Below are 11,870 nucleotides of genomic sequence, written 5' to 3'. Positions count from 1 at the left end.
ACAATGTCACACACGGTGGAAATGATTTCCTCAAGCAAACCTCTGTAAACCTTTATGACTTCACAAGAAAAGCAGTGTACGGCACGTCATGATCAAAACAAGGCCGCTGTGAATAGGCCCTGACCCTGAACAATATTGGCATGTGATCGAAGCACTGCTGACTTTGCAAAAGAAGGTAATAAACTGTCAAGGCATTGGCTGTCCATAGGTTGGTTGTTTCCCAAAAGACCAATAAAAGCATGCATGAGCTCTGAAATACCCTCTCATCAACTTCTTGAGGGATGCCAAGGGCAATGAAACAAAGGCAAATGACCTCAAAAGTAACCCTAGACTTAAACTGTTTCAGAATTTATGGTAAAATACAATTGTTTCCTTAATGCAGTGTTGATGTCTAATTATCAACCACAGCTTGTTGAGGCAGGCTATATAAATCTACAGTTCGAGCCGACAAAACACAGAGAGGAACTATCTCCTGTGTAATAAGCTCGACTGTTCTGTGCTAGCGTGATGGCATCTTTAACTCTCTTCTTTCTGCTTTTGACTGTCTGGGTGTCCGAGTCTACGGCAGAAACAGCAGTGCCGGGCACAAGCAGTCCCTCCGATACTGAGGACTGGACAGACCATGCTAACATGATCCTGAACTACAGTACCCACACTGCACCAGGGGTCTGTCAGCTCAGCACCTGTGAACTCCTGCTCAGAGAGCTGGGGGCAACAGAGCAGAAGTTGGCTCACGTGGAAGATGAGATGTTGGCCATGAAACAGGAAATGCAGACCATGAGGGACAGGCTGCAGGCCAGTGAGGAGCAAGCCCAGGAACTGGCAGAAGTGAAGACAAAAGTATCAGCCATGGAGGGTGAACTGCAGGACAGCCAGAGTGAGATTGAGGAGCTGAAAAGTAAAGATGGAGGTATGTCGATGGGCAAGAAATCATGAAAAACAGAAAGATGACACAGGGTAGAGGCAGTCATGTGTATTTGAAGTTTTCTTGCAAAACAACGTATGCATAATTTTTGACATTTCCATGTTTTATTATTGTAAATGACTGGTCAGCTTTCCTATCATTTATGTGTGAATTCTTGCCATTCAAAGATTTGGAGAACATACGTTTTAAAACTATAAAAAATTAATTTTGCAATGCAGTGCAATGGAATGCCCAATATAAAAATGTAAATTTCCCAACATGTTCCAATATTAATATACAGTAGGCCCCTACATAATTTTGCAAAGAAGCTCTTAATTTGCTTGAAACAATTTTAGTCCCTATACTAGTCTGATAACCATTAAGGAGAAGATAAGGGACACCCTGCAGCACTTCAAATTCCTGTTTTTATTCTTGACAACACTATGCATGTTTGACAGGCTACACACACCCATGTATATTTGTGTTGCAGGCAAGGTAGCATTCTAGGCTTTTCTTGGTGGTCATGGAAACGTCGGACCATACAACACAAATGTTACGCTGCAGTACCAGAATGTGATCACCAACGTCGGAAATGCCTACAAACCCCCTACAGGTATTGGTTGACTTTTAATAACAGAGCATGCATTCCTAATGTGTGATTTTAATTTGACTGGCTTTAAGGATGCTACTTTGACCAGTGCAGACTTGGTGTGCAAGTCAAATTACTTTCTCCTGTCCTTTTCTGGTCCTCTCATCCTCTTGCCTTGGTATTGTTCCACTTCCCTGGAGAAAAGAATAAAGTTTCCCCAATGTCAAGTGCAGACTGACTTTTGGGGGTTCTTCCCCCATTTGACATGTTAACTGCAAATGGGAGAATAATCTTTGAATTGTGTTTTTGCAAGATATTGAATAAAAAGTTTGAGTATCAATGACGTCCAGCCTCACATCACTTGGTTGGAAGCCACAGGAAAGGACAGGAGTAAATAGTTTGACTTGTACCTCGTAGTTACCTTAGGTAGACCCTAAATGGAATGGATCAAACTTTTATATAGTAGATAAGATGTGGGCAATAAGATATTTAACATCGCTTCATTGTTATCATAAAGGAGTTTGATTTTTTTATCAAATTATATGAGTTGCAATAAGAGACATGGCGATCAGGGTGTCAGATAATGTGAGATATGATAAAAGGTCCCTTTATTGGACCGTATTGGGAATTGTATGATTTTTTGTCAAAAAGCATAAAAGGATTATAACATTTATGAAGATATTTTCATCACATAAAACAAACAAAAATAGGCTACGTAACTGTATTTGTTTGTGTTTTTAATGTGTTTCAATGTATTTTCCAAAGCGTGTCTTTTCTGTTGTAAATAGGACACTTTATCGCTCCGGTGAAGGGTGTGTACTATTTCTACATCTGCTACCATGGTGGCCAACAGATTGATACTAGAATAGCCTTACACAAAAACAATCAACTCATAGCCACTACTGCTCATTCTGGACATGGAGGGAAAACGCTGAATGAGAATGGATCCAACGGAGTAACACTTGTGCTGGAGCCACAGGATCAGGTGTATGTTGTTCTTATAGCTGGATCCTGGGTTTGGGATGGACGTTGGCAGAACACTGTGTTTACTGGTTTTCTGGTCAAACAACTGTGATACATGCACAATGGCCTGGCTATTTACACTAGGGCCACTGACAGTTTAGACTGGGCCCAGTGCAATATCATCTGAAAGGGAAACCCCACCCCCGTCATAATGCAATGTGTACCCAATTCTATGCCACTTCTCTCCCTTGGACCAGGACAACTGTCAGTTTGTCTGTCCATATGACTGTCCTTGCTTGTCTTATGTTCTCTCAAGAGTTTTTGTACTTTCAACTTTTCTAATTCCATGTGTCCCTCTAAAAAGCTTGCTTTACTAGCATGTTCATGTTTGGGATTGTTTTAGTTTGAACACAGCACAGCATCCTTTCATTTAGTAAAAGAATTTGGTATCAGATGTGTGGAAAAAGGTTTTGCCAGCGCAAGGTTTGTGAATTAAAGTGGTATTGTGGGAACATAGCTGTGCAAACATGGGCAATGCTACATTTGCACTGATTTAGTTATGGGTACTACCAATCAAAATAGTGCTGTATAAATAATAAATTATATTTGTTTATGGTTCCTGTTTTTTTGTTTAATGATTCTGTCCATGACAAGTAGGCCTATTTAATTAAAGGGCTTCATGAATAATGATTAGGTGTACAAAGCCCTTTGCTCTCAAGTCACTTTTGTACCTGATGCTTGCATCTTATAATTAGCCTATCAACAATAATAAATATTTTGCATTGGTGTGGCTTCCAAATTCTTATTGTTAATTATTATTAGGCCTACTAGGCTATTATTATTACCTGTACTCTTAAACTGTCATTTGAGCATAAAAATATGATTCTGGCACATCGAAGATGTAGACTCTACGCTACATTTTATTTTTAATTTTCAATGTCGATTTAAAGCAGTAGGTTTTTTAGGTGTATGGCTGAAACGATATTGGAACTTTAATTTATTTTGTCTTTTTTTCCGCATCATTGCTTGACTCTCACCAATCTGTGTAGTTCCGCGTAGCTTCGTGAGCTCCACTAGGTCTGCTCCGCTTAGCTCCACCAGGGGGCTCTGGAGTCACACACACACACACACACACACACACACACACACACACACACACACACACACACACACACACACACACACACACACACACACACACACACACACACACACAGGAGGTCTGGTGAGAACCATGCCTTTCAAGTGCAGTATCCAGATGTGCCCGTAATGCAGGAGTTATAACAGCCACTAGAGGGCAGTGAACGTGTGATGTTTTATTCGGGAATAAAACCCATCACATTCATCTGTCTTGTGCAGTCTAGATTCCAGACAGAGCTCTTCACACACGCACGCACGCACGCACACACACACACACACACACACACACACACACACACACACACACACACACACACACACACACACACACACACACACACACACACACACACACACACACACAGTGATGGAGAGTAGTTCCCAAGACAGTTAACAACGTAGGCCTATTTATTTTTAGACGATAGTTTGCTTAGTGATGTTCAGAAATTACAAATTATATTTGCTGCTGTAGGCCTACTTTATATATTGCACTTCAGATAGGCTAGGCCTACTGTTTTATTTTGTTAATGCATCCATGTATTTGTTAAACAGTAAAACATTCTGCACGACTTACAAATGCCATTACCCTGGATACACGTCAAAGTTCTTATTGTTGATTCATTTATTTTACACTTGAGGGGAAAAAATGGAAACTGTGTGCAACCGCGGTTGGGAGTTTGACTGTAGCGCTCTTGTTAAAAAGTGAAGGGAGGGGCGCGCAACTGACATAGGCGACAGAGGGAAAATTCTCTCTCTCTCTCTCTCTCTCTCTCTCTCTCTCTCTCTCTCTCTCTCTCTCTCTCTCTCTCTCTCGTTGCTCCCAAAGTTTGGAAACAGCGGACAGGCAGTGAGGCACAGAGAGGTAGCGGACAGGCATGGGCTCCCGTTACAATGCTGTCGTATAGCGTACTCGGATGAAACCTAGCGCATTATTCGCCTCAACTAGGACCATACTAGGCTGTCACCGTAAAGCCAGACATTTTGGTAAAGCGTCACTGTTGGACAAAGAAATCGGGACCGTCCAGGAAAGGAAGAAACGATCATGTAGGCAATCCAGACGTCCGACTTGAGTCATGGTAAGTCCCCCTGGTATGCCGTTGTCGGCACCCGTTTCCTGCCTTGCCACTGATATATTAGACGCCTGTTGCGATACACAGGGAGGACGTGCAGCGTTTTGTTTGTGAAAATTATTCTTTCCATTGAGCGTTCACAGACGAAAATAGAAAGCACTGTAAACGGCATTATTTTGGTAGCATTTAGCTCTGACTATGTGCAATATTCACATGCTGCACGTTGAAAAATCCTATACTTGAGCGTGGATGTTCTTCTTCTTCTTCTTCTTCTTCTTCTTCTTCTTCTTCTTCTTCTTCTTCTTCTTCTTCTTCTTCTTCTTCTTCTTCTTCTTCTTCTTCTTGGTTGGTAGGCTACGCACACGGGTGCATTGTATTGCGAACTGCTAAAACTGGAGATGGCCCGTCACCTTTTAGTCATTCTCACATGCTGTTCTATGGTCAACAAAAGCATATGCAACAACAGCGACTTTGTCTAGGCAGTAGAGGTGATTCACTCAAGGGGTAGCCTACCTATTGGAGCTTTCAGCCGGCATCCATCCCATGACTGGCAGCACCCTACCTTGCCTGTTGTGTGTGTGTGTGTGTGTGTGTGTGTGTGTGTGTGTGTGTGTGTGTGTGTGTGTGTGTGTGTGTGTGTGTGTGTGTGTGTGTGTGTGTGCGTGTGTGTGTGTGTGTGTGTGAAAGGGAGCAGATAAAGAAGCAGAAATTTCTCTTTAATCAAGACACAAATTCCATCACCCGATTGTGAAACCAAGGGTTATTCCACTGACATTAATAATGTGTGCGTGTGTGTGCAGTAATGGTGGTATAAATTATAGGCAGGCGATGCTTGAGACCACAATGCTTGTGTACAATGGGGCTCTCCAATCAACTTTCTCTGTCGTTTCCTGCGTGTGTTGACTGTGAAAACGACCCACTGCCTGCTGTGGAAGAATGGGAACGATCCGTGTGTGTGTGTGTGTGTGTGTGTGTGTGTGTGTGTGTGTGTGTGTGTGTGTGTGTGTGTGTGTGTGTGTGTGTGTGTGTGTGTGTGTGTGTGTGTGTGTGTGTGTGTGTAAAAGCAAGATAAGGGCAGAGAGGGGGAAGCGAGAGGTAGGCCTATGCACAAAAGACTTTGCAATGAAGTATAGGCCTACTTGTAGCGATGCGTCGGGGAATCACAGTGACAGCATAACGTGTGAAAGATGTAGGAGCCAAAATGAGCTTTTTTGTTGATTCTCACCATTTCCCATTTTTTGGTCTTCTTATTAGTGTGTGTTTGTGTGAGTGAAGTTTAAGTTTAAGTTATTTGTAAACAACCAACATTTTCTGAATTAAATGGACAAACTGGAACATCAACTTCTCCTCATCATTCACCTGCACGCGTCAAGATTAATCCAACTCAGTCACCAGTAGTGGTTAAAAGGAAACAAAAAGGAAAATTAGAAAAAGCTACTACAAAAGAGGAAGATGTTATGACATTGTATAACTGTGAGAGGGAGGAAGACGGTGAGGGAATACAGTAGTACTGTGAGACAGGGAGAGAGAATGAGGGCCTTTGCTTTCCAGTGTTCAGTGTTGTGCCTGATGTTTGGTGTGTGGGATAGGGTGGAGTTCTTTGGCAACACGAGAGAGACAGAGAGAGAGGGAGAGAGGGAGGGAGAGAGAGAGGGAGGGAGAGAGAGGGACGCCTGTTTTATTTCAGGACTCTTGGAGTACCATGTACGTGGTTTGGGTGATGCTGCATTTTCCACGGGCAGACCTGAGCGCCAGCAGAGGGAAAGAGAGGGACGTTGAGAGTGGTGAGCGGGAACCAGAGAGAGAGAGGGAGAGAGGGGAAAATATGGGAGCGATTGAGTGGCCTGTGGCAAAGAGTCGCCTGGACGTTGGATGGATGGAGAAAGGTTACTAGAGGATTCAGTGTGCTTGTGTTCACCACATCAGGCACAGAAAAAACACAGTCACACATGTGCACGTACGTACACACACACACACACGCACGCACACCTCAATTTTTTAAAATGTGTGTTATGTATGTAATAAGATGCAAATAATAACAAGGCTATAAACCAATTATTTGAAGTTTATGCAGTTCATATACCCTATTACATGGTGTGAAACAAAATGAGACAAAATGTTCCTAATTATTTAAGGTGTGTTACTATCTATGGCCCTGCCTTAGCTCTTGCAGTAGGCCACTGAGCTGCTATGCCGGCGACCCGGGTTCGATTCCAGCCTGGATCATTTGCTGACCCCTCCCCGTCTCTCTCCCCATTCGCTTCCTGTACACCTCTCATACTGTCCTATCATCAATTAAAAAAATCTTTAAAAAAAGTTGTTACCATTTAGTAGTATGGGAAACAGCTGAAGTTGACAAGCTTGTCATGAGTAAGTCAACCCGTCGTGCTGATGAGTAATCCATTGAGCTGAGCTCCTACTAAGCCCTCACAATGCACAACAGTAGCGCTAGCGCCCCAAAGTGTTTGTGGTTTGGGTTTTGGCCATGGCATGGCCATTACCTAGCCTGGGCGATAGCCGACTGTTGACTCCGTCAAACAGTCTGGCGAAAGCTAAGAGGAATCTTTCTCCATGGAGGGTGGGAGATGGTCTGAGCTTACGCTGCCATTTAAATTCATTGGAGTTCCGAATTCAAATTCAAATTCAAATTCTGCTTTATTAGCATGACTGTTACGATAGAGTGTTGCAAAAGCATACAAATAACAAGACAAAAGTTTGAATAGTGTTACCTTAACCAATCAGTAACAGACTCCGCAGGTGAGTTCTGCGTCACCACTCTTGCTGATGGCTAAACAGTGAGCGAACCGAGCTAGGAGGGTTTCGCCACACTATGTGCTGAGCCAAAATCTTTGGGTGGAAGTACATAGGATGGCATCACCAGCCTAGCCATTATCAGCCTTCAGGTACCTCAGCTTGATGGAGCAGCCCATCCCAACAGAATACCAGAACTAAAAGCTCATGTCAGTTTTTGTTTCTCTAAGGGTCGTGTCATACTGCTTCTGCACCATAGGCCTACCTCGTAGGGTTTTTAGAATCAAACCGTTGCCATGTGAGTAACTCTCAACACCAACACGACAACAAATGCTTTCCTGACGTGTGATCATTCCGTGGCCTAGGATACATATTGGAAAATCATTAACGTCATTTAATTAAAGTAAATAATTATTACTCTTGCACACTCGCACGCAAGGACGCATGTTCACGCGCACGCACACAACCACTGAAGCAGATCCCAAACTGTCTGCCTCACTGTACGTCATAATGGGATGAGTTTGGGTTACACATTGACCTTGAGCATGTCTGCAGATCAGAGCACTTGGTGAGGTGTCAAGGTCAAGGTCATACCACAGAGGGCGAGGAGAATTTGCTAGAATGAGGGGTTGGTTGTCTGGTATCCCTCATACAGTACATGGCCGGAACATGTTGGCAGTAATTTCAATTATTTAAGTTCAAACATGAACTAGCGGTTTTATCTTAGAGTGCCTTGGCGTCCATCCCTTTTTTTTAACATCTACTACGTCTTGGGCAAAGAGCACCTTCAAACCACCACCAGTTTTACTATTTCAACGCCTCAGCCCTCCAGCCCTCCAGCCCTTCAGCCCTCTCTTTTGTAAATTGGGCATTTTTCATATTTAATTATATTTGACACTGTATTAAGTGTTCCAAATGCAATTTATTTAAATCACATTTAGATGTTTACAATTATCTTATAGTAAACAAGATGAGGCATTCTAGGTTGCCTTTATACAAACCACCTTGTTCCTATTCCTAGTGGATGCTAGTTACTGTCAGCAGGGAATCAGTGGGTAACTGTGGCCTATTTGGTTAAGGAGATGGGCTTTAGATCAGAGGGTTTTCGAGTTCGAATCGCACCCTTGCCTCTACCTATAGATGCCATTGTGTCAGGCACCTAACCCCACACTACTCCAGGGACTGTAGTCAATACCCTTTAGATATACTGTATGTAAGTCACTTTGGATAAAAGTGTCAGCTAAGTAAAATGTAATGTGCAGCCGTGGCCTAGTGGTTAGAGAGTTGGTCTTTCAATCTAGGGGTTGTCGGTTCGAATCCCCACTGAAATCTCCCTACATCTCCATCCATGGCTGAAGTGCCCTTGAGCAAGGCACCTAACCCCACATTGCTCCAGGGACTGTAACCAATACCCTGAAAAATAATAGTTGTAAGTCGCTTTGAATAAATGAAAGCGTCAGCTAAGAGCAATGTAATGTAGTAATGTAATGTAATGTAATGTAATAATGAAATGAGTCAGGCAAGGGTGTACAAACAGGTAGGTTGTCCCGGGCCCAGGGAGAATGGGTGGCCCAAAATTGGGTCCTCATTGCATTGTATTTTTTTGGCTGGGGGCGCCTTTCAGATGACTTTGTCTCCGGCTCGGCCAAAGTGGTCAGTGGCCGTGACTGTCAGTGCCATCCAGCCTGAGTGTATATTTTAGTGGCGCTGGGTGTTTTCAGTTAAGGTGTGAGGGATGTGTGTGACTAAGGTGTCTGACTGCATTTACGACAAATGACTGGGGGAAAGACTGACGCTACGGTCACTGCACAGACTGAGGCGTAGGCTAGTCCTCGCCTGCCTCCGTCCTGTATGTCCACGTCACCATGACAGCGAGGACATGTGCCAATATGGATGGGCCATTTTGTGGTCAGAGTACAAACACGGTAACGCTTTACTTTACGGTACAGTTACCATATGTACTTTCTGGGTAACAACAGGGTAACAGAGAGAGGTTACATGGTGTGTAATGGGTAAAAAGAGGGTAATTACAAATTAAATACCATTAATTGGGTAACAACAGGGTAACAGAGAGAAGTTAGATGATTAGATGGTTAGAAAATATGCAGTAGTTTCATAGTAATTCTTGAGATATGTGTATTACATATTATTTACTTTGTAATTACCCCTTTTTATCCGTTAGATACCATGTCATTTATCTCTGTTACCCTGTTGTTACGCAAAAAGTACACAGTAAATACTGTACCGTAAAGTAAAGCATTACCACAAAATAAAATAAAAAGACTTTACTACCATTACTACAGTAGCCTACTACCGTAATACGACATTACACAGAGCCTTCAGTAACACATTACATAAGACATGGTCAAGTAACAGCGAATTTATAACAGAGGCCATGTCTTAACAGATTGAGATTAATATAGCCATGGAGTTTGTTTGTGTGTTTGTGTGAGATGGGGAAGGGTTGGCAAAGGACCTGGGGCGGGAATCGAATCCGGGTCAGCCACATGGCAGGCGGTTGGCCACGGCAGGGCTGGTAGTAAACTTTTTTGAATGACTGTTATAGTTCTCCACTGTTGGAACAGCACACATTATGAGGAGAAGGACAAAGTGACTCTTGTTATTGTAGGCCTATGTGCCATATAAGAACAATCCAAGAATCATTTGTTATTTGTATGGGAAGAGTATTCAAACTAAAGGAGAGAGATATCTATCAGTGACGCCAAGAAATGCTAGTAAGCGTATGTGTCGTTTCCTCCATGACATCAACATATATCAACAAATGAAATAGGAATTTGAGCACATCAGCTTTCTAAAGACTTCATGTTTTGAGTATGATCTTCTGGTTATCAGTGTGTGTACAATCTCCTGCATTCACAATGCCTTGGCTAGCGTTGGCTGCAGACATTGATGCAAAATCAGCTGCAGATATCCAGACAGGCAGGCAAGCAAAGCAGGAGGGAGGCAAGGGTAAAGCGTGCAATAGTGCAGGGAGATGGAGAGAGAGCTCAGCTTTGTGGGAAGAACAAAGCTAGCCTGACTCTCGCCAGACCCTCGTCGTGTATTCCCACTCAGCTTCGTGAGCTCCCACAAAGGTCTGGAGGATCTTCCGATCCGCCTCACTCCTGCACCAAAATGCAATATAGAACCAATCAGGATCGCAGGATTTTCAGAGATGGGACGTAGTCAAAATTTGTTTCAGGCAGCAAAGGCCTCATCAACATTGATTCTGTGATTTCAACTATATTTTCGGAAATGTGAGTAGTTAAAGAAGCACGTCATTAAAAATGTCAGAACAAGTTTCCCCAATCAGGGGCAAGGATTTTTTTTATAAGACCACATCTTCGCAGACATACGTCTATGGCTTAGCTCCAGATGAATATTTGTGGAGCAGGGTGGGACCCATTCATCTTGCGAAAGTCAGGTTAGGCCACAGACGCCTGGGTTTGGAAACCAGTAACCAGTTTGGAAACACTAACCAGTGAGGACATAGTAGGTGTCAGGCAGGCATGGGTGAGCGGTTAGGGCGTCAGACTTGCATCCCAGAGGTTGCCGGTTCGACTACCGACCCGCCAGGTTGGTGGGGGGAGTAATCAACCAGTGCTCTCCCCCATCCTCCTCCATGACTGAGGTACCCTGAGCATGGTACCGTCCCACCGCACTGCTCCCCATGGGGCGCCACTGAGGGCTGCCCCCTTGCACGGGTGAGGCATAAATGCAATTTCGTTGTGTGCAGTGTGCAGTGTTCACTTGTGTGCTGTGGAGTGCTGTGTCACAATGACAATGGGAGTTGGAGTTTCCCAATGGGCTTTCACGCTTTCACAGGTGGATTACTATGAGTGTGAAAGACCATATTTCCCAGAGAAAATGCGTTAGTCAAGGTGGCTTGAGGGTTAGTCAGTATCAGAGACATGTAGCCACCATGATTGGAAAGGGAATGTTGTGCTGTTTCCCATTAAATTGCATTAATCCCCCTAAAATAACTTTCTTGTAAAAATGTTGTAATGCCTGTTTTGGAACATACACCCAGAGAACAAAATCTTCATCTTTTCAGAGGACCTTGTCAGGGATGGTAGGTGTTGGTAAGTGCAGGGGGAAAACCTGAAAGAGAAATTCCAAGCACTTTCACGATTTAATTTTGAAACTGTGCTTGAAGTTGCTACCACAGTGCATACAGCATATTTCAAGCATACTGCTCTCCACTCAAACCTGCTTAAAACTTCAACTGGACAGAAACTTTTCGGGAGCTGAAGCACATGTTGGCATACAGTATGTATTTTTGGAAAGACGTTTTTTTTTGTTGACCTGCTAAAATGAATGTGTGGCACATACCCTACCCTATTCGGAATTTCTTACAGTAACCCTTACTATGTATATGAATATCCACATACATTCACAAAACGTCATGATATTAACTAGTATTGGCTCCAGACATTTAAGCCAGGGAAGAGGG

The 11,870-nt window shown here is 43.3% G+C and overlaps 1 protein-coding gene across 1 annotated transcript in view; it reads left to right on the top strand.

The window, feature by feature from the left end:
- The first annotated feature begins 4,433 nt into the window (after positions 1 to 4,433).
- arhgef40 (Rho guanine nucleotide exchange factor (GEF) 40) overlaps positions 4,434 to 11,870 on the top strand; it is an 87,557-nt gene continuing 80,120 nt past the window's right edge. The window contains exon 1 of the mRNA XM_063186522.1: positions 4,434 to 4,672. Within this exon, the coding sequence (XP_063042592.1) occupies positions 4,670 to 4,672 (3 nt within the window). The 5' untranslated portion in view covers positions 4,434 to 4,669. The remainder of the gene's footprint in view (positions 4,673 to 11,870) is intronic.

This window comes from Engraulis encrasicolus, chromosome 21 (assembly GCF_034702125.1).
Source record: "Engraulis encrasicolus isolate BLACKSEA-1 chromosome 21, IST_EnEncr_1.0, whole genome shotgun sequence".
Lineage (NCBI taxonomy): Eukaryota > Metazoa > Chordata > Actinopteri > Clupeiformes > Engraulidae > Engraulis > Engraulis encrasicolus.
The sequence above is the reverse complement of the archived record's forward strand: the minus strand, read 5'-3'. Positions and strand labels throughout refer to the sequence as shown.